We start from the raw sequence: 24,854 nt of genomic DNA, 5'->3' as shown, positions 1-24,854 counted from the left end.
ATACATCATGTAGAAATCCCATCACACATATCTCAACCAAATATTTGATGTTTACTTCAGTTCACTTTGAAATCCATTAATCTGGTCATAACTCGTACTGCAAAAAAGTTAGAGTCCAAATTCAAAGTTTTTCCATTTTTTACCCAATACGAACATCTCAGCATTTTCTCCTGTAGCTCTGTTACAAACGCTGGTGCACATACATGTATACATTGTCCTGTTAATTAACAAATTCTTTATGAAAACCCACTTACTGCACAAGTCACTTTGTAGTGAAGTGGCTATAGAGCAAGCATGTCTTTGGATAGATAGGTACAGAAGTAGAGGTACTGTGTTTGAGACCTGTCAAGGTAGCAGTGTTTTTTCACGTCTTTACAGAATGACAGGTGCAGAATAAGGCACAGTAGCACATGCCATAGAAATGGTTAACAAGAAATGTGGAGTTTCATTGATTTCATGGATTAAACACACACTTTCTTTGGGAAAAAAAGTGTCCCATTAAATGGAAAAGTGTCCGCTAAATGAAACTCAGAGCACAGTTGAAACAATGGGTATGAGTCAGAGAGGAGTAAAACTTATATTAAACCGTGCCCTCTTTATTTGTTTAAAATGATTTTTTTTGTAGTTGCAGGAACTGAATGGAAGAAATCCTTCATATCAACAAGGCATTGTTAATAATGCTGCTGAAAATGGTGCTATAAATGGTGGGATATATCTTTGTGAAGATGACATTAGTAAGTATCTAAAAGTCAAAGGTTGGATGTTACAACTTTGTATAATGCACCTATAAAGTCATGCTATAGCATTTTAATTTATTGATTTTTTGTACTTTATCACATGTTAATTGCAGCCAGTGACAGGCAAGCATTTACAAGTGGGACTCGTTACAAACCTAAAGTAAACCTATGAATTGGATTAATTCCACTTAGGGGTAGACCATTTGATATCCTGGGGGGCTTGGAAGATTGGTGGAGAGTCATTATTTTTTTACCCACATGCTTGCCTGAGAATTATTTTTTTCTCCTTCGTCTATGTTGACAACTTTTTTTTTCTTTGCTTCTTTGAGATAATCAGAATTTTTTTTTTACGCTAATGTTGAACACCTACATTTGTTGCCACAATTTTCTGTTTGGTTTTTGCACATGGAAATACAGAGAGTAAAAAGATGCTGTTCTATCACACACAGATTATATTTAGAAAACTACATATTTCATACATGTTTGATTTTCAATTAAATAAACATTGTTGACAGTTTTTATGCCATGGTATGATGACACACTGAAAATACAAATCGGACTTGATTGGTGAGCTCAAACATTCAGATAGACCAGTCAGTTTCTCCAGCTTGGGGGGATGTCAGTGTTTTTTTTTCCCATTGGGCCGACAAAAAGTCACTGACCCCCGTGAATAAAGTTTTATAGCATCTGACAGTAAGCTGTAGAGGAAAGAGCTTTGAGATTGGAATATGTCCACCTCTTGTGTGAGTGTGTGTGAAGGGGGGGGGGGGGGTTGTTCTAACAATTGTAAAAAGCAACTACATATGGTTGAAACATTTTTGAAATAAAATTTCATAGCATCTTGACAGTAACAGGTGGAAGGAAGAACTTTGATTTGAGGCTTGGACATGTCTACCACTTATGGGGGGTCCTAGGGGGTCTCCCCTAGAAGCTTTACAAGTTTTTTACCAATTTTGGTGAATCTTATTGTTGGTTTAACAATTGAGTGGCCTCTGGGGTGATGGAGTCCAAGCCAAATTTAAAGTTTACCTGGTATTTTCCTGTAGAGAGGCCATAAATTGTTCATGTCAAACCAAAAAATGCAATACACATCTCTGTAGTTCCAACATGCTGTGCTAAGTGTTATTAATCCAATTCACTTTCCCTGTTTGTAACAAGTTCTGCTTGTAAATGTTTGTCTGTCGCTGGTTTTATCAACTAGTCCACATGTTTTTCAGAATGTTACTAATGGATAATATAACTTTCCAACTGTATGGTTATTATGTAAACATCTTGTTTGTATATCTATATTTAAATTTATGTTCTACACTATCACAAATTTTGGGAGGAGAGCTGTTATATATATATGTAGCGGCCAACTTTGAAAGTTCATTTTTAAACAAAAATTAATTTATTCAAAACTGTGTAAAACAATTAAATCTTTATAAATCACTCACTGTCAATGTTCTTTCTTTTAGATCAAACCACCCAAAAGAGTGTTGCAAGACCCCTCATGTGTAATGAACCACCAAAAGGTGATGAGAATCCACCCAGAAGTATTGCTGTTGTGAGTCCAGTACTAGCCCAACCTGACAGTAAGTATACGATTCCTATGCTACACTCAAACTACTACACTATTATTCCTACACCTACACTTGGCTCTTACCACTATGGTTGGGGTTCAAACCCATTCATGGTGTGACTAAATTTAGTCTAGTTCCTGACAGACTGTATTCCATACTACGTTATCTTCATAGTATTCCGTCTAGTTAATCCCGTTATTCAAGGCATTAATTGTTGTTCAACCCCATGGTGGTCAAAGCACAAACAACGCATGTCAGTAGTAATCCATCACAAATTGACAGGCTTTCATCATCGTTCTTATGTGTCTAGGATCTAGGACTATGATATGCAAATGTCCTAAAATCATGTGGGGACACGACGACATCATCATGTTTATATGAACGCTGTTTGCTGTCGGTGAGGGGAGTACAGAATTCTATGCGAGAGTAATGTGATTGACCAGACGGTATAGTATGACGATAAATTAGTTCGGAATACAGTCCGTCGGGAACTAGACTAAGTTTGACTTTACCGTACACTCTACTGAACAACGCAGGTTTTCCCCGGGTACTCCGGTTTCCTCCTGCATTAACACTGAACCCATGAGGGATGGCCCTCACTGGACTTCTTATGAGACAAGTGTTTATACACTTAAAGAACTATCCAGTATAAATAAAGATTATTATTATTATTATATATTTGTCACCAGTTGAGTTGTTGCTGCATGGGCAGACAGCCCAGTGGCACCTCTGTGGTATATACATGAAAACTATCTAAATTAGGAGTGAATTAAGTTTGGGGATGAAATCATAACAAAATATATACTTAAACAATAATGTACGCCCTCCCAGCCCATAATGGACGAAAGCAAACTTTGAACGACATAATGGGCGAGGCGACAGCCGAGCCCATTATGGAGCGCAAAGTTTGCTTGAGTCCATTATGGACTGGGAGGGCGTACATTGTTATTATTTTATAGTTTTGCCAATTCCAGTGAATTTGTAGACCGAGAAACGCAAAACAACGTATAATATACACAGCGCTGAACATCGTCTGCCATGTTCGGCCCGGAAGCTGAATACTAATCATAGCGACACACATACGTACATAAGCTTGCATTGTTATGCTCGTTCCGGGGCCGCGATGCCCAATAACGGAGTACATTATCAGTAATAATGTATAGCGATGACGTCACAAAATTCACTGGAATTGGTAATGCTATAATATACTAATAAATATATCATGTATCACAAATCTATCATATACATATATGTTAATAAATCAAGATATACATTTGCAGGTGCAAGTGGTCCTGATTATGTGGAAAATCTCAGACACCCGAATGTTTTACCTGGCCAAGATAGCGCAAGTGGGATTAACTCCTTTTTACGGCAGACACAAATAGGAGAAATGGCTGCTTGCTCTAGTTATCAAAACTACAAACCAGATGGTAATAGTTGGTATGAAGTGAATGTACTGCCCAATCAAAATGATGGAATGGACATCGATGCAACACAAGGCAATACCACACAACAACCAAATGCAGTTCCTTCTCCGTACAATCAAAATGGTCTACCTGTAGTAATGACAGCAGTTAATGGTCTCAGTCAACACATTCGTGTTGGTAATATCCCTCAAACCAGCATGCTCAATGAGATTGGAGAAGTTCCAGCAGCAGGAGCAGCAGGAGGAGGAGGGTTTTTTCAATCGCTTAATGGAATTGGTCCAATGAAATGCAAATGTCCAGATTGTGCCTTTGTAGTAGGGGAAAGTGTTATGTTGGGTACCAAAAAGTATCCAGCTGGGCTTTTGTCTTTTCAAAAGTCAGTAAAGAAGTATTTTGACCATACTAAAAATACGGGTAAACCATGTCAATGGAATTGCTTTGATTGTACATTTGTTGATTCAGTTGGAAATCACATGAAAGCAAAGTATCCAAATTCTGACAGCTTTGATACTTGCTTGAGACACACAGTAGCAAGTTTCTATGAATAAATCCATAGATCCATACTTGACTTCCATATGTCAATGATCTAATAACAACACAACTTCAGGGACATTATTTGACAAAGTAAAAAAAAAAAACACACACAAAAAAACAAACAAACAAAAAAAAAACCCAAAAAAAACCAACACTAAAATTAACAAAAAAACCCCCAAAAACCTCAAATTTCAAATGAAAACAAATATAAAAAATATAAAACACGTATTATTAAAAACTTTACTTTGAAGCGATACCTAATAACAGTACAATGGTTAACCTGTATACTTTAGTATGTGTCCTATCCAGTCAATCTGATGTAGATGTCGGCTAATCGTGCATCGCTATCTTACCATCGTTATTTAGCTTGAATTGACCTTCGTAGTACATGTTTACATTTTTTAGCCTGATCGCCTCCTCCTCTAGGATAATGTAGACACCAGTCTACCTTTGTATATATAGTAATACACACTGGCCAGTGCAGATTCTATTCACTATAGATATTGTAGACTTCAAGCGTATATTTATACACAAAAGAAATACTCATTAACCACAATCTATATATACTAGATACTGTAGACATAAGTCTACATTTGTACACAATAGAAATACTCACTGACATGAATCTATTCATTATAGATATTGTAGACATAAGTCTACATTTGTACACAATAGAAATACTCACTGACATGAATCTATTCATTATAGATATTGTAGACATAAGTCTACATTTGTACACAATAGAAATACTCACTGACATGAATCTATTGATATAGATATTGTAGACATAAGTCTACATTTGTACACAATAGAAATACTCACTGACATGAATCTATTCATTATAGATATTGTAGACATAAGTCTACATTTGTACACAATAGAAATACTCACTGACATGAATCTATTCATTATAGATATTGTAGACATAAGTCTACATTTGTACACAATAGAAATACTCACTGGCCAGACTATTACTCTGCATTTCAGTCTACACTTGTACACATAGAAATACTGACCAGATTGTATTTACATATTGTAGACTTCCATCTATGTTTGTGCTACAAATAGAAATATACACTTTTCTAAATTATTGATTTTTTTTAGGTTTCAAATCTATTTGTGTATTGAAAATACTCAGAGCTTGAAGACTTCAAATTTTCATTCAGTGTAAAACATGCCTAGTTTGCTATTATGAGCTGCAACAAAGATTAAGACATAATATGGATACAATAATTTAGATACAGACTTGTTCAGTGTGTATTATTTCTATTTTATTTCTCCAGCTGTGTAGCTGTAATGGGGAAGAAACTACCCCTGTATGGTTCCCTTACATACCGCAATACTTTGGTCTGCAGATCATGGTATCGCTGTCTGGAGAGTCCACCAGCTGGCAACACTGGTGGTAAACTCTCATCAGTTGGTGGCCAAGTGACCCCCCTTTTTACTAAATACACACGCTCCTCAGGATCAGAGATTGATTTCTTTACATACACAGCACCAGGGTCATCTTTAGTAAATCTAAAGTGATGATATGCACTGATACCTCTGAGACGCTTCATATACTTTTTAAAGAACTCATCCCATTCTCTCCACTGATAATTTGATTCATTCTGACCATCATTAGTTGTAGTTTGAGATGTACAAGGCCTAGAAGAGTTGACCTTTGAACTCTTATTTACAACATCACATAATTGTACCATATTTTCAGAGTTTGTGTATATATTTTTCTCTTCTGGTGGAATAAATTTCAATTCAATTCAATTCAATTATCGTCCGATTGCTCTTTCTACTGTAACTTCAAAGCTCCTTGAATTAGTCTTGCTGAAACATATTGAATCTTATCTCGGGACAACTCACCGTCAGTTTGGATTCAAATCAGGTCACTCGACTGATATGTGTGTTTTTGTGCTAAAGGAAACTGTCAATTATTACAGAAATCACGGAAGTAATGTATTCGTTACTTTTATGGATGCATCTAAAGCATTTGGCAGAGTCAACCATTGGACCCTCTTTAAAAAGCTGATTCAAAGTACTGTCCCTGTGTTTTTTGTTAGATTTCTTGTTACTTGGTATAGGACACAACACATCGTTATTCGATGGGGTGCACATACTTCTGGTGGCTTTACAGTCACTAATGGTGTAAAACAGGGTGGGATTTTATCCCCAAAGCTTTTTAATGTTTACGTTGATTATTTAAGTGTTCTGTTGTGAAACTCAAAAACAGGTTGTAATATTAATTGGAGGTATTTTCATAAATCATTTAATGTACGCAGATGATATTTGTCTTATAAGTCCTTCTGCCTAGGGAACACAGAAACTGATTAATATATGCAGTACCTATGGTGAGACCCATGACATTTTATTTAACAGCAAGAAGACCAATTGTATGTGTGTTACTCTAGCTCAAACTAAGATTCGCCGTATTCCTTCCATATACTTGAATGGAGTTAACTTTCGAGACAATGATGACATTGAACGGCAGATCAGATCTGTTTATATATCTGCTAATATGCTTATGAGAAAATTCTCAAAATGTACCTTTAATGTGAAGTGTATTTTGTTTAAAGCATGCTGCTACCAGTTGTATGGAGGGCCACTATGGCTCAATCATACGGAAAGGATAATGAGAAAATTGAAAGTTGCATATAACAATGCTGCACGCCTATTGTTAGGTTATGATAAACGAAGTAGTGCAAGCTCTATGTTCGTATCGAATAGGATGTATACGTTTGATGCCCTGATGAGAAAGCAAGTGTTTAGTTTGAGAAGACGACTTTCAGTAAGTTGTAACAGCATAATTAGATGTACATGTGATTTACTGTATTTCAGATCCCATATGGTGGAATTATGGGACAAGTTACTTTTTGTTTAATTTATATGTTAAGATTCTTATATTTAAGAACATCAGTCATGTAGCTTTTCTGTAACATATATTTATATGGACGTCGTTGTCCGAATTAAAGTCTATAATAATAATAATAAATATACCATATTCCTGTTATATACTTTACATCCATAAAAGATCCAACAAAGATCATCAATAACTGGCCAAGTATGTCATTTACTAACTTTCATTCAAGGAGCTGCTGCTTCCATGTGCATGGCACTCCTCCTACAGTGGCCAACTCTATAAATAATTATCATTTACATTTTAATAACTGGAATATGGTACAAAGTGTCTTATACATCAAATATGTGTCAGGGCTCGAAATAATGGCCTTTTACTTGCCCCGGGCAAGTGATTTGAAGGCTTGGGCAAGGGGCAAGGAGAATTTTGTATGATTATTGATCAGGGATGTTTTTTTGCCTGTGTTCATGCTGTACTCAGCTTGAACGGAGGGTACCTAATTAGCATATTTTATATTGTCTAAGCGCCTCGTTTTCGCTACCTCGCTGAATGCGGAAGTGTGTCAGTTACGGGAACCGGCGTACGGTCTCAGAAACTACGCCGTTTATTCAAACAGAATGAAAATTTTCTTTGAAATATAGCCATTTCGATTGACAATAAAACATTTACTAAGATTCTTTAAAGTATTTGACTAGAGAGCAAGCAATTCATTTACGATGGCAGAATTTCCGTGCCGAAGCGCATGCAACGAACCACGCATGCAAACCTAGCTCTAGCCGAAAACACTTACTTAAAGGGCCTTATAGGGCTTGAGCCAAGGGGAAACTTTCACAAACTGTTGTCTATACCATCGATAGTAGCTGGTCCAAATTTCAAGGCCGTACGGTACATTGCATGTATTTGCGGCATGATTAAGTGACGCCGTGCAGAGACCAATACGTCTATTGAATTCTGCGCTATGCAGGGAATGGATAACGCAAGTGTATATGGAACAAATGACTGTTTTTACGCTGGTTACTTACGAGTTTTTCCATGACCACAGAAATAAAGACACCCTAAGAGTTTGTTTTTTCCCTAAATATACGATACTGCCATCATAATCCAGGGTAGCTCTGGATGTATGCGCTACGATGTTCGACACGTCTTTCCATCTGGAAAGACGTGTCGAACATCGTAGCGCATACATCCAGAGCTAAATCCAGGGCTGTTGTACCAGACTGTCTCGCTTTCATACATAGCGAGAACATTGCGTTATAAGCTTACATCATTTCTTAGTTTTTGTAAATCCAATTCAAAGTCTTTCAGGTTAATTTTTTAGGTTTTTTACATTTATATTTCTTTTACTATTATGTTTGGTGTTTTTGAAGTATCATTATTATTACTATTATATTGATGTGTACTTTCATGTACAGGTAACACGTAACTTAAATACCAAAAGTGAACAGCAAGACCAAGCTAGAAAACTTGAAAACATCAGAAAGTAACAATACAAACACCATTTTCAAAACAGAAGCTATTAAGTTGATAACTCTTTACTCAGGCCTAAGAAATAATGTTTGGTTCCGATTATCCAACCCCACCTAGTTTTTTCACTGCTTAGTCAACCCTAAACTTTTTTTACGTATTCGAGAAAAAATAAGATGTGAATTCTCACGAGAAATAATGGATGTGGACACTGACACCAACCTAGGAAGACAATACATAGAACTGTTCTTCCAATTTGAAACGGCTGTATATCTGATGGGAAGAAATAAACAACACACAGACCATTTGGAAAACAATGGAAACCCTAAACTAGACACTCACACATGAAAAAAAATATATATAATAAAATAGACTAAAAATTCTACCTACACATGTACCCCACCTTTGCTAAATTTTAATAATCGGAACCACACATCTTTTTTTATTAGGTGTTATGTTTGATTTTTCTTGAAACTGAAAATCATTATCATCCCAATCTCCGTCCTCGCCCTCATCCCCATCATATTCCCTCTCAAAGACACATTCTTCTGGTAAATTATAGTCTTCTTCAAACTGTACAAGAGTTTCTAGCTCATCAATAATGTCAAGTATTTTTTCACCCTCTGTTAACACGATGTCATCCACTTCCATATCATTCTCTCCCCTAGGTGTATATTCGTTGCTTTCACAATTTTCGCAGTTTTCACAATAACATCCTGGCCCACATTTAAGACCTTTTTAACACAATCACATTGTTTGATTTTGCACCCCTTTACATTTACAACCCTTTGTGTATTTGTCAACAGTATCTTTAACAATTGCTATATTTTCTTCTGAATCCCACAAGATACTTAAATGATTACCATTAGCAATAAAACCGTGACTATTATAATCTGGTAATACTATCGTACTTTGATGCGACTGATTCCATATTTTAGATACAAAGCAAGACCTCAACCAATGATACTTAATGCGGTAGGGTTTGGCATATTTTCCTCCTCAAACCGTGTTCTTACTTGTATCCGATACCTTATTATTTCAAGTCACAACTTATTTTTTTGTATTTTTCACGCTTCATTATCTTTTTCAACCATACCTCATATACGCATACATCTTTTTTTGAAACACTTCTGTACGTTTTATTATTGCTCATAAAACGAATCAACTGTTGCAGCTTATGTTGAACGATAGCTTTTTGTGTTGACCCATTTTCCACCTCTCGATCTAATTTTATCACATCATGAATTTCACAACAATTGTTCATGTATTGTTTTTGCATAACTGTCATGTTATCTATCAATCTGATTAAAATCCGATGTAGATGTTGGCTAATCGTTCACTGCTATTTTACCTTCATTATTATTTTGCCTGAATTGACCTTCTTGGTACATGTTTATATTTTTTAGCCTGATCGGAGGCGATGTTTTCACAGACTGAATAAACGCCTTTTTTCAAGCTTCAAATTAACTTTCATAACTTTACGTTTAGACAGTTCAAATAGTCTAATTTTTTACTGATTAGATATGATACTCAATTTCCTTGGTATGTCACTAGATGTGCAAGCTGTGCATTGTTTATAAATGACACGTATTTTATTTAGGACAACCTTGCTTTTGGGTGATAGAACAGTTGAGTGTTTAAATAGGATCATATTTAAAGAGTACAAGTCAAAAATTACAATAGCAATAAAGTAAATGAAAAAGGAGCAATGTACAATATATGGACAAATGAAATAAATGACCCAAGGTGACACTCTAGACAAACAGTTCAACACAAATTAACACCTCAGACAGAAAGCAAAGTTCTCCACATCCACACTAATATGGCGAATGACTCGGAAAGCTGAATGTCTTGTCACAAATCCCTCCTTCAACCAACCAACCATCAGCTACTATATACCTGCAAGACGAAACAATTTTGTGTGTGAAGTTGGTCTGAAATTAATTACGAAATGCTTATATCCAATATTACTATTTGAGCTGAGTCAATCTAGTTTCAAAGGCCGAAACGGTATACGTACGCGTATAGCTCAGCGTGTGCTCTTGGCTTGGCAACACGCGTAGTCAGTGATTCAATAGGAAGGTCGCCATGCCATGATGGAAACATCGATTCACGGCCAACTTTAAATGTCTGTAAGTTTGTATCAAGACCTTGAGCCAAACAGAAATTACATCTCAACGTTTCTCATATCATGATAAATCGATAGCAGGACTTATTTTGGATGTAAATATCATTGCATGTATTTGCGGCATCGCTAAACTTGTAACAATATTCGAAAAACCCATATCATCGTCAAAATGACAGTTTCACTGCATAGAAATTCTTGAAAAATTACATGCGAATACTTACCAACAAGGCTATTCAATATCACCATAAATTAGGTATGGTTGGTTAATGACGACGATAATATGAAGCGACGAAAATTTCCGTGAAAACCTACTAACGGTCACTGTCCAACTAGAGGGCGCTGTCTGAATTCAAATGTAATCCTCATAAACATGTCTGATAGGACTTTGGATACATTGTATAACCAAAGTGCCAATAAGTCTGGAAAATTATAACATTGTAGCAATATTGATAAAGCCGTCTTTCTTGACTGACCACTTTTCAAAACAATCTGGACCAGCTGTCCTTGACATACTTTGTTTACTCTATCACGAAAACATACCTGGAATGACCAGTGACTCATTGAATATTGTTCAACAATAGTAAATTACAACGTGATTTTTCAGGTTTTGGGTGTTTGAATCAACTGCAAAGTTTGTGAGAGAAAAATAGTTGGTGTGGATGAGGAAGGAAAGAAAATATATTGACATGATGCAAAAGGAAATACTTAGAAAGGTTTTATATGTGTTGAAGTAAATGTTCATTTTTTTATATTGATAGCTTATGAAAGTGCTGAAAAACTTGTGATTATTTTAACAACTACTTTTTACAGGTGAACGAAAAATTGTATGTTATGCTACATAGTATGAATATTAATTAGGCCATATTATCTAGGACTCCTGTTAAAAAAACCCACTTTATTGTGGAGAGAACTTTTCAGTACCCACAGAAACTTTCAAAGAGACATTTTTTTATAATAAACAAAAGAAAGACCAATCAATCACAACAGTGCATTTGTAAGCCACAAAAAAATACCCCACTATTTGGAATGGGCAAGCACTTTTTGATTTGGGCAAGCACTTTTTGTTTTCTACTTGCCCAGTGGACAAGCGAAATTTTTTCATTATTTCGACCCCTGTGTGTACAAAGGTTCTTTATAAGATTAATACCCAGGCTCACATTATGTTTTTGTCTTTTCAAAACAAAATTTCAGTTGTTTCAAGTGTTGAGTGATTAGTGTAAATGTATACTGTGATGCCTTTATTTTGGCACAGAACTTTTTACAAAATTAGTTTAATTTTAATATTTTGGTGAATAAGAAAGTTCACGTTAATAGCATTTGTGCAGCCATATTAGTTTTACAAGTTAGTGTTACAGCATCAAAAAATACACTTATAAATGTATTTATAAATAAATCTGCCTTTGTTATCAGCAGTTACCAGTGAAAATAAGATGTTGTTCCTCAATATTTTTCTTTGTTCAGCCAAGGAAAATAAGAGTGACCTATTAAGGGTCTTATTGTCACTATGAGTTGTTAGATGAGTACTGATAACCCTTTGGTCACTAGTATTTTCTGGCTGAATGAAGGAAAATATATTGGAGAATAACATAATTATACCAGCGTCAGTAATATCAAAAGAAAAATAGGGGAAAGAAATGTCAATTCTGAATGTTTTGACTCATATTTCAAACACAGCAGAACCAGTGATGTAGACATGCGCTGTTGTAACATAAATGTGGTTGTCGTGACGTAGAATGACCAAAGTATATAGTATTCCATATTTTAAGTCAACTTGGCTTGTGCATGGTATCATCCCCTTTGTACAAAGATTTATCATATTTACATTGTTTCAGGAAGCTGACATAAGTTTAGAGCCAAAATACATTATGTTCATAGTATATCTTTGAAATAAAAAAAATTTCAACTCCTATTTTCACAAAACTGTAATCTATACAAATGTATATTATGTAATATGTTCACAACTCTTTCTTATAAACTTACACATTCTATGTACCAACCTCACAAATCTAATACAAATGTGTGGAAAATAAAAACTTAAAGTTGACCAACAATGGACAACTTACCCAGGCTATGTACATAATTTCAGTATGACTGACGGCTGAATAGCAAATAATTTTTTAGTTGAAAACTGAGTAATAAGACTTCCAGAGCATTAATCTAGAGTGTACCAGTCTCACCAATTTATAGACTTTATAACTCCGGGTCCAAAATAAATCACTTCATTCATTCCTATGATAGCCTACTAAAATAATTTCTTTTTCTTTTCATGGACATCAGGGACAGAATTTATTCTTAGACTTCTTTAGAGTTATCATGCTTATGTGGTATAACTTGAAAATAATGTAAAAATTGTGTAGATTTTATACAGAACATAATTTATCAAAAGAAAGGGAGTAAAATTTTTTGGGAAAATATGACTTACTTAAATCCCCAGTCACTGTTGTCTTAGTCTAGTGCTAAACTTCATTGAATCTTACATGTACGATGATTTTATACCATGTTGACATCCAGACTACTGTTGCCTTGTTATTAAAGATGGTCACATGTCACAAGTAGTAGCTGTTTTATTATATTCCCTTTATTGTTATATTCCCTTTATTGTTATATTCCCTTTATTGTTATATTCCCTTTATTGTTATATTCCCTTTATTGTTATATTCCCTTTATTGTTATATTCCCTTTGTTATATTCCCTTTATTGTTATATTCCCTTTGTTATATTCCCTTTATTGTTATATTCTCTTTATTGTTATATTCTCTTTATTGTTATATTCCCTTTATTGTTATATTCCCTTTGTTATATTCACTTTATTGTTATATTCCCTTTATTGTTATATTCCCTTTGTTATATTCACTTTATTGTTATATTCCCTTTATTGTTATATTCCCTTTATTGTTATATTCTCTTTATTGTTATATTCACTTTATTGTTATATTCCCTTTATTGCCAAAGAAAAAAAATATATCAAATATGTCAACTAAATATTTAAAGACATTGGCAATTTTGGAGGCAAATTTTTTTTTAGCTTTTTGCTAATCGAGTTTAGCTCATTCTCAAATTCGGTATGCAATGACACTGTAAAGAAAGAAGCACTGCTTTTATCATGTGCTTTCAGTCAAGGTAAATACTATTTCATTTCTGAATATTCATCTTTTTTTCAACTATATTACATGACTGTATAAAAGTGTCGCGAGGGCTTTATTAGCCACAAAACGTTTTGCTGCAATTTTTTTTTATATTGCTACCAGAATCGATTTTCTCTTTTAAGTTTTGTGATAAAAATAATTAAAAGCAATAACATATGGTATGCCATATCTTTGAAATAAAAAGAATATTTTCTGCAGTTTTAAAATGTATCTTGTGTCATTACAATAAAAGTATGTGTGCATAGTTTTGAAGATTCTGAATGTCCTAGTGATTGGATATGCTGGAACACTTCTGATATACTGGAGTTTGGATGTCTATTCTCTAAGAGTCTTGTTTTAGTGACCTCCAGTCTCCCTAATTTTAGGTAGTTCAAAAAAATGATCAAAAAATTAAAAAAATTAAAGTCGCATAAGAAATAGTGAGAAACATTATAAAACTGTATTGCCAATATGCCCTAGCCGTACATCTGACAGAAACGACCCATAACACAAAGACCACATGGAAGGGCTCTGGATAAAAAATGGAAAACATAACCTGAACCAGACCAAAAAAAAAAAAAAAAAAATCCTACCTACCCAGCCTATTTTGAAATTGGGTGTTATCAGAACAAAATGCAATTTTTTTCATTTGGCCTTAGTTTTGTAAACAATTTTGATCAGTTTCATGTCTAATATATAATAAATTTTCTAAATAAACTCACATAGAAAGGCCAATGGTATTATTGGTGATCATCATGTCTTGATACGGATGGCCACACAGTTTAAGTTGTAAGAATTTTATGACAGGAAGACCTTACAGTTACTACAAATTTATATCTCATTAGGCCAAAAAAATGAAGAGAATTCTTTCTGGTCAGTGTGCGCATCACTTTAATACCCTTGCATTAGTCTTTTTTTTGGTATTTGTCCAGCCCACGCAGTCTGCAGATCCGGGGAAACACAAAAATCCCCCCCCCCCCTACTTCTGAATCAGTGAATACAACTGCACAGCCAATCATAAACAAGCAAATGACATCTGCCCAACATACACACTTGCTCTAAAGAACTAAATAAAAAGACCAGTAACTGCCATGAATAGTAGACTGAGTGATAGGTTTCTTGTGAATAAAAAAAAAAAAATTGCGTCGTTGCACCATTTTAGACAAACTGTCCTACCAGGAACAGTTCTTTTTTTTCCTTTGGCTATCCTATAACTTGTCTTTAAAATTGCTTCAAGGGCTACATATTTTATTGCTTTCCTTGTGAAAATAAAGGTTCATCAGGAGCTGACAAGAATTCCTCAAGCTGACTTTATAAGCTTTTTACTCAAGTGAAAATGCATACATTAAACCTCACTCCTTTACAATGTTAATATGGATGTATGTCTTCTATGACATTCCTGTCTTCTGGCATTGTTAGAACAGTTGATTACAAAGCAGAGAAGTTTTCACTATTTATCTGTACAGTGCCTCAGATCTTTACTTCATATTGGATATACAGGTGCTCTATAAATTTTCTGATTGATTGATTGATTGATTGATTTACTTCCAATAATATTGCAATAGAAATTCAGGTCTTGAGATGCAGGATTGATGAACCTCAGTTTAACATTTGATCCTGTGTAAGTTATGACATGTTTACAACTTGTGACCCAGAATCCATACTGTCTTGTTCCTGGTGCAGTATAGTACTGTGTCATATCAAGTACTTTGTGTAATCATAGATTCATGGCTATGTATGCCTGACATTAATAACGTTTATCTGTTACAGTAAATTTACACAAAGTTTCAAGTCATACGTAGACTGGCTTTCTCAGAATTTCTTTGAGTCAAACCTTCCAAGAATTCAGTTCCGTATGGTATTTATAATCACATGACTGAAATCACAAGACACATCACATGACACATCATGTGACAGCTTGATGCATGATGGGTATGGTTAACTACAAAATTGATCACAAAGCAGAGTAAATCTCGAAGGTGACAGAGTGACAACGTACAATACTTCAAAAGTTATCAAAGATGTCAAAAAGAGCACGACCTGCTTCAGGAAATCAAGATGATACTGGGAATACTCAGACTGTAACAAGTGTTGACAACAAGGTATTTCATAGTTTTTGCTTCCACACTTTAACCTGTCTAGGTATCTCAGTGTTCAGTCACCAAGTTTTTTTTGTGTGAAATACCAACAAAATCTCAGTTAGTTTTACTACCTTTTGGAAACTTTTGAAGCTAACTATAGTACATCACATATTTCACTGGTAATGAAATCAAACCTGTGGTGGTCAACTGCTCTTCACTTCTTTTGGCTGTAACTGCCATTTTGATGTTCACAATTCTCCGTCATATCTATTTTTAGAAGTTCAGAAACTTAACTCTCATTTCAAGGAATGATAAATGTTGCTTATTCCATCAAATATCTCAGTTGCCACATGTTCTAAACTTCACAAATATTAACAAAAGTATGTCCACAAAGGTACATACGATTCATTTTGTTGAATTTATGTCAGGGTTTGAAGCATATTCAAGGAAGGGCTTTCAATGCTAGAACCTAGGCATGACTAAAGGTTAATAGGTTACCTTTTATATCACATAATACATGCATCTAGGTCCCCTTTATGTATTTGAATGGATGTGAAGTATCTAAATTGGCTAATACTACAGTGGCAAGTGAGGTTTCAACTTACTAGGACCGACATAAGCTAAAACTAATATTGTTTGATGTACATGCAGTAGTTTACACAAGTGGGTGAAAACAGTGCTTCTGTTGTGTGAATATAATCACTCTGTTATCAAAATAGTGTGTGGCCACTTGAGAAAAACTAACTATCAGATATACCACCCTACTGATAGTATAATTAATCAATGGCCATTCAACAGCTTACATCAACATGTCACAACTTTGATTGCCTGTCATTGTATGTTGGCATGGTTCTTTTAGTATGTGATGTATTGATTTATAGGGTTAATGGTCAAGTACCTTTATTAGTAAACTAAACAGATAACTATGCAGTCTGGATTTATGGTTTCACAGTCTAGCACCAACTAACCTAGAAACTTGTCAATGGTTTTCAAATCTAGTCATCATTTATTCATGGAAGGTCTCTAGATTTGAAAGCCGACAATAAGTCTCTGGGGTAAGCACTGAGAAACAGACAAAAACTTCATGTCTAATTTCCACTAATAGGTCTATACACATTCTGCACACAAAGTCAGAGCTATGACACATACTGGGGTTAATACTTAACTTAATCACCACTTTGAAACACATATTATATACCTACTGATATTTACACTCAATTCAATGACTACAGATTATATACAATTGTCTGTGGTTGTCCCGCATGACTGAACAAATGTTCTGGGACACTTGGTCAGTCATCCTTGCTGTTTTAATCTCAGTGGAGATCTTGTTAATGTCAGGGATGAAAATCTCAACCTTAGACACAGTGGACCATTTCATGTCACTGCCAATGAAATGACTTCAGATGGTCTGTGACTTTCTGTGAATAGGCCTTATAAGCATTTTGATCATGAGTACAGTCAACATATACATTGCCACCAAGTGTGTGTGTGTGTGTGTGTGTGTGTGTGTGTGTGTGTGTGTGTGTGTGTGTGTGTGTGTGTGTGTGTGTGTGTGTGAGTGTGAGGGGGGGGGGGGGGTTGTTTGGCTGTCCTCAAATCTTTTCTGTTCAAAGTCCTCCATGTAAAGATTGCAGACAATATTGGCCACTGGTTAATCCATAGTGGCTCCATGTATTTGCTTCATATATGAATTTTCCCTGTTATAGGAAATATGTGCACTTCAGACATATAAACCAAGAAGGTTCACTATATCAAATGGGTTCTAATGGTGTTCAGCCTGGTATCATCTCTTAGACTGGTTTCTTTTGGAACAACACTGAAGCCTTGCTAATGGGAGTGCTTGTGAATAATGCTGAGACAACATCCTTGAGACAAACATGATCTGAGCTCTTCATCTTTATCTGTTAACCTTGTTATCTACAGATATAATTAACTATTGTGTAATAGCAAATAATAACTAACACCTCAAACAGATCACTGAACATTACACATAATATCCCATTAAGTGAACATTCTTTTTTTGTTTAGGCAACAGCAGAATGCCAGCAACTTCCTGGACCAGACAGTACGACTGGAGAACTATTTAAATTTGAGGAGAATTACTATAGCCATGAAAAAGGTTTGTAGCCATTAAAAAATATGTCCCAAAAATTATACAAAAATATATATAACTGTCAGTAATATCAAATCAATGTGATTTTTAAAAATATATTTCTAATTTATCACAGGGGAACTCCCATGGCTCTATAACATTAACAACCACATTTCAAATAGCTGTACCAGCTCTATCGAGCCACAGTGGTCAGTTGATTCATTGTAAAGGTGAAACATTGTGAACAGCGAAAAAATGTTGGGCAAAAAAGCATATATTGGCTAACTGCAACGGTGATGTTGACATCTGAAATGTTAAATAGTCATGTGGTTTTTAAAATATTTTTTTGTTCTTATATTATATATAGCAGGTAAATGCTACTCACTGGATCATTCTAAACGTACAAAGACTAAAGATGATGACCACATGGCACTACCTGTAGCATGTAGTGACAAACCTCAAGATAAAGACTCTGCCCAGGTCATTCCACAACAAGTATCTATGCAACAAAAACCATGGCAACATCATGATGGTAAGTGACAAAAAACCCCAGATTTTGATGATACTTGGTTAATCCAATTTTCTCTATAACATTACCCTTCATAGATGAAGGACAATGATGTTACAATGGATAGTGAGAACAGGACCCTGATGACAGAAGTGAAAAGATAGCGCCAATGAAATTGTAGCACAACTGTACAGTTTTATTTTTAAATGTTTATCCACATGCTGATCAATGCTAGGTATAGGTGTTAATTTGCCAAATGTTTATCCAGTTGCCTATCCAGCCCTGTTATCTTTATCATATAATTAATCATTTAGCTGTTGCTATGGGCATGGTCTTGTTGCTAGGGATATTTGCATATATTTTCTGAATGTCTACTCACTTGCCTACCAGATGTTGTTACTTTAGCAAAATATACTGGCATTTGGTTGTTGCTAAGAGTGTAGTCATGGTTGCTAGGGCCAATTTTGTCAAACTGTTTTGAAAATTATCATCGTATGTTTTAAATTAGATCTGCTTTGGGGACTGTATTTATGAAAATGTTGGTTTCATACACATTGGAAATGCCAGGACACTGACCTGGGATTGAAAATTAACTAATTGTTAACTAACTGCTGTATACTGTGCTAATAAAAAGTTATCATCATCATCATTATTATATTTCAGATACACTGATTCCTTCAGGTTATGGCTTTATGTCAGATGTAACATCACCAGTTAACAAAGAGACAACAAGAAATTGTGCAGTACATACTACCCAGCCAGCATTCACATCTCAATGTAGTCTTCAATCGTTGTGTACCTGCGAAAAGGGTTCTGGTATACCTATGATGGCTACACCACAGAATCTAGATCTAAGAGGGAGTCCAGCTGGCAGTCCTCCTAACTATGTACCCCAATATTATGCTAGTGGTGTTAGAGGGGGAGGGTTGCAAAGTAGTCAGAGTTTATCTATGCCACATGCAAGCACACGACAATCCAATTGTACATGTCAGGATTGTAAATTGGTCCTTAGATACAGTACACAAGTAGCCAATATCCCACATTACCGAAAGGTGATTGAGAATCTACCAGACAACCTTTTGTCTCTTCCAAAGTCAATAAAGAAATATTGTGAACATCCCAGTACCCTTGCAGGCCCCTGTCAATGTTTTGATTGCACATTTGTTGGGGCAATTGAAAATCAAATAAGAAAAGAAACTCCTCTGTCTGACAGCTTTGAAACTTGTGTCCGACATACATTAGCAAAGCTCTATGATTAAGCATGGCAGTAAATATTATGACAGAACCCCATGACGCATGAGTATAAGTGTGGCGTACTCGGAGTATCTGCACAAGTGCTTACAGTGTTCTCTGCAGCCATGTGAATGAAAGTATAACAGAAAATACAGCAGAAAACATTGCATGTATGAGTACAAATAGCCTTGAGCAATCACACTGGCACAGCATGGAGTTCTGTACATGTTATGTTATGTTATGTTCTGTGTTTATTATTTATTAAGGTGTCCTGTGTGGACTTTCTAAATTATGCAATATTTAAATAAAAATTTACACACAAAAAAAGAGCCATATCCAGCCCTCTGGCTTATAGGACACAAAGAATATCAAATTAAATAAGTAAATAAATAAATATCACATATGTTTTAATTGTAAATAAAGATTTTCCTACAGCCTCATGTAAACAGTTTGCGGTATCAGGGAAATTTTATCATTAAATGTTGTAGTTTATTGTATATGTTCAGTTGATTAAAGTAAAAGAAATAAAAACAAATAAAACATAAAGTGTACTTCATCCTCTGGTGAGTTTTGACAGAAGTCACATTTTCTGTTTTCGACTTCAAGACCACAAAATCTGCCTGTTTCTATTTCAAGTGGGAGTATGCCCAGTGTAAATTGAGCCATTATGGAGCGTTTTGCATGGACATTTCCCCCTAATAGATAATTTTCTTTTCTGCAAGTTTTTTTTGAAAGTATATATGTACTCAACCTGGGTTTTGAATTATTTCTGATTCCCATTGGTTGGCATGAACATTTTTTAAAAATAATTTTGCTTCATCAGTAGTTATTGGTTCCAAGTTGGCGAATTTATGTTGTTACCCTAATTCAGAGAAAATCTTAAATACATCATGACACCAGTTTTTTTATTAACTAAATAAGGTGAAGTCCCACCAAAACAGATTTTGTGATCCTATTATCTGGCATCTTCAGCAACCTATTCCAAAATCTAACCTTTTCTGGTCTAACCTGTCCCATCCCATATCTCCATTCAAAGACAACTTAGGTGCAAATTCATTTACCCCGGCCCATAAAATAACTAATGGTCCTATTTTGAATAGAATCGCAGTTTTTGAAATTACTCAAACCCCATATACCAGCACAGTAGTCCAGAATTGGTACAACACATGAATTAAAAAGTGTGGTGTAAGTGTTATCACAAAAGTCCCTAAATCTAGTATGTATTTCTGAAATCACCCTAAGGCCTGCAGCATTTCATAAGAGGTCAGAGGTCATCTCAAATTTTAGAAATTCATCCAGAATAACCCCAAGGTATTTGTACTTTGAAACTGTATTTAGGTTTTGACTTGCATACCTGAACTTATAATTAGATCTATCTGTATTTTGATTTCTGAAATGAACAATTTGTGTTTTGTTTTGATTGATAACCATACACCATCTTTTGCACAAATTTTCTAGACAGTCAACACTTTTTTGGAGGTTTTCCTTGCTTTCAGCTAAAATGGCGATATCATCAACATATAACAGAATACTAACTTCTTAGTCACTGCTGGGATACCCAGATGAAGATTCTTGGAATAGTCTTCCAATACATATGAAAAATCTGATGTCAAAATATGAATTTAGGAAAGCGCTTAATTAAAGAACATATCATTTGTGATGTGTAAATTTTCCATTACGGTTCTTTATCTTTTCATAATTAGTTTTGTGTCTGTGTTATGTTTATAATCTAAACGTTCATTTAATTAAGCCCATAAGGATAACTTATTTGATATTTCCATTAGCGGTGGAGTCAAACTTGATTAGCAGAAAGCTAGTTTTTAGACTCTAAATTGCCATTTTGTTTCTCCTTTTTTTGTCATATGTGGTCATCATTGACATGTATATATTGACTTTCAAATTGGCAATAAAAAAACTGAATGAAAAATGAATGAATGAATTTCTTGGCAAGATCATTCAAATACACAGCAAATAGGGTAGGAGACAGAGGATCTCCTTGTCTAACACCAGAATTAGTAGAAAACCATGGTGAGAATGAACCATTGATATTTACACATGAGATTGGACTTTCATACAAACTCTTGACGGCATTGTAAAACATAGCACCAGTGGTATTGTAACAATTTTGGCAAGGTTTCAAGATGATGTCATTTTTTGGATGGTTTGGTGGGGGCACTGATTATCTCAGCCCACCATGGGCCGCATATATTAAGCTGTCAAGATGAATGTGTTTATATCTAGATGTCAAGATAATTCTGAGAATACTGCGCAATTAAGGAAGTAGAGCAATTGTACTGACCAATAGGAGCATTGAATATAATCACATGATGTATATGTACCTCAAACACAGAAGCAAAGAACATATCTGATTCAGTGTTTGGCTCATCCTGATATTCGTTGTGTCAAACCATGGCGAAATGTAAGATTCCTGAATGTTCTAATCATGCTGATGAATCAGGACTATGCCAACAGCATAAAACAGTAAGTCATTGGTCACTTTTGAATTGTGATCCATATTTTATTGAGAACTCAAAAAGCTTTGTATACTCAAAACAATCACCTGTGGCTGCTTGTTTGTTATACACTAGATACAAAAATGTGGACTTTCAGCCACTTGAACATGTATCAACTTGATATGAAATTAGTTTTCAATTGATAAACCATTTGTACAGCATACTTTTAAATTTATCAAAAACAATGCTTTGGGTACGGAATCAAAGCAAAACTCAGCTTGGATTTAGTGTGTTTCCTAAGGACAAGTTCAAATTCATTTCAAATTGACACAATATATGTGTCTCTTATACATGTACAACAGCATTTTCATTCATGAGGTATTTACATAAATAATGATTTGCAGTAAATTAGTTGTTGTTATGGACAAAGACTGGTATGTAGAACAATGCGAAAAACAGTTGAATGATGAACATTACTACAAGGAACTTGACTGTGACCCTACAGAAGAATACCTCCAAGAACTCGAACACAATGTCAACAAATGGAAAAGAAATGGTTGGATAACATTGGACATTTCTACAGCCTCCCAAAAATCCATAAAGACATTATTCCTTATAAAGAACATTTATACCGCAATGCCAGTCATTAACCACACGACACCACTATTTCAATACTTGGAGTACCATATTAAACCTCTAGTTGCTATGTTACCATCATACCACACACCACCTTAACAGTCTACTGGATGCCCAGATAACTGCAAATACCATGGTAACGTTGGATGTAGTGTCCCTCTACACCAATATACCCCATGACCTTGGAATTCCTGTTGTCACAGAAATGATGGTGAACAATGAGATGGGTTAATAATCCACGACCAAAACTTGTCGCAGAGATGCTGGAATTCATTCTTACTAAGAACTTCTTTATCTTCACTGGCAAATTTTTCCTCAAAACTGACAGCACTGCTATGGGAAGTAAATTTGCACCTACATACACCAACATTATAGCCATGGGCAAAATAGAGAATATCATCCTTGACAAAGCACCATATACTCCGGAACAATGGAAGAGATTCATTGACGACATAAGATTTCTTTGGGACCATAGCATCGCTCACCTCCCAACACTTTCACCAAATATGCAACTCCATCCACCCCAGCCTATAATTCACTAGTCTAGAGTCCTGACAGGGACCATATTACGTGTGTACTTCATCACTATCCCAGTCTAGTCAATCCCATTGCTAGAGCACAGATATCTGTGCTCCCCTATGGCGTTCATATGAACATGATGACATTGTCATGTCCCCAGTGATTATAGTTTAAACAGACTGGAGGTGGAGTCCTGGTTGGACATTTACATATCATATCAGTCCTAGATTCTTGAAACATGAGAACGATTATGACAGCCTGTCAATTTGTGATGGATACTAGTATGTACTACTGACATGCGCCGTTTTATGCTTCACTCACCATGGGATTGAATAACATTTAACGCCTTGAGCAAGGGGATTGACTAGACTGGGATAGTAATGAAGTACACACGTAATACGGTCCCTGTCAGGACTCTAGACTAACAATTCACATGCTTTAGGTATTCAATAAAATGGAACTCTCTTATTTCTTAATTGACACCAAACTGGTACTTGAGGACAACACCATTAAAACCAGTGTTCCACAAACCTATGGACAGACACACCTACCGCTGCATGGACACAATCCTGCCACCCTAGACACATGTTTAAATCGATTCCCTGGTAGTCTATGGGGACAGGCCCTACGATATCGCAGAATTTGTTCTGACGAGAAGATTTTTGTCAAGTATCACAGAAACTTGCACTCAAACAAAGGGGCTACAAAGAATTGCTACTACGTGTGAATCCATCAAGAAAGCTAGATCCATCCCTGACAAGAAAAGTTTCTGGCAATATCTTAAGTATGCAAGCTTGAAATTTCATATAGTTTGTATAATTAATTTGCCAATCAAGGGATACCTCATGTATGAGAGCTATATAGCTGAGAAGTGTACTGTTAGGATAAAAAATCTAGGCTTTTGACCTTATGGAAGGATTCAGTTTACATCTAGTTTTGTGATAAAATAGCATTCTTGTATAACTTATTCAACTTTGGAGCCTTGTCATATCAATTACAGCTAAGAAGGCTAAGAGCCTATGAGCTGATTGTGAGTCAAATACCAAAAATGTAAACAGTCAAATGTTCAATAGACTGAACATGTATACATGTAACAGGTGTTTTTTTTCAATATATATGCAGAGTACAGATATTCCAGTTCATACATAATACAGTCCATAGTTCAGTCTTGGGTCAAACAGTGCACTTCATGGAATAAATAATATCATAGCTAGGCAAAGCCCATAAGCTCGCACAGGGTAGATTCATTTGTGACCGGGTGCCTGGGCTGCCTCACGATGATATTGTAGATAGCACCCTCCGCATGGAGAATGTGCATAACATACAGAATGCGCATGCATAATCACTGCACCGCAACTCATCCCTGGGAAAGACATTATTCATGTTGTTGGTGTTATAGAGCATAAAAACTATGGAAGCAAAACCTAAACCTAAAGTCGGCCATTTTGTGACCCGGGCAACTGTTATGGCTTTACATAAATATATATTACAAAACTGTGTTGAT

At 35.3% G+C, this 24,854-nt stretch overlaps 2 protein-coding genes across 2 annotated transcripts in view; one reads left to right on the top strand and one right to left on the bottom strand.

Moving 5' to 3' along the window:
* Nucleotides 1-24,854, bottom strand: part of LOC144433305 (serine-protein kinase ATM-like) — a 43,067-nt gene that overhangs the window by 4,734 nt on the left and 13,479 nt on the right. The gene's annotated exons all lie outside the window — the stretch shown is intronic.
* LOC144432590 (uncharacterized) lies at nt 15,750-21,525 on the top strand. The gene is made up of 4 exons (XM_078120836.1): nt 15,750-15,927; nt 17,938-18,028; nt 18,369-18,533; nt 19,173-21,525. The coding sequence occupies exons 1-4, from the start codon at nt 15,847-15,849 to the stop codon at nt 19,766-19,768; spliced, it is 933 nt and encodes a 310-aa protein (XP_077976962.1). The 5' UTR covers nt 15,750-15,846; the 3' UTR covers nt 19,769-21,525.

Source organism: Glandiceps talaboti, chromosome 3 (genome assembly GCF_964340395.1).
Source record: "Glandiceps talaboti chromosome 3, keGlaTala1.1, whole genome shotgun sequence".
Lineage (NCBI taxonomy): Eukaryota > Metazoa > Hemichordata > Enteropneusta > Spengelidae > Glandiceps > Glandiceps talaboti.
This window is presented reverse-complemented; position numbering and strand designations above follow the sequence as displayed.

What these genes read in the sequence shown, in the direction of transcription:
- LOC144432590 (XM_078120836.1), top strand. Translation starts at nt 15,847, where the DNA reads ATGTCAAAAAGAGCACGACCTGCTTCAGGAAATCAAGATGATACTGGG. An exon ending in TTACTATAGCCATGAAAAAG is followed by an intron (nt 18,029 to 18,368) that starts GTTTGTAGCCAT and finishes TATTATATATAG; the next exon opens with CAGGTAAATGCTACTCACTG. An exon ending in ACCATGGCAACATCATGATG is followed by an intron (nt 18,534 to 19,172) that starts GTAAGTGACAAA and finishes ATTATATTTCAG; the next exon opens with ATACACTGATTCCTTCAGGT.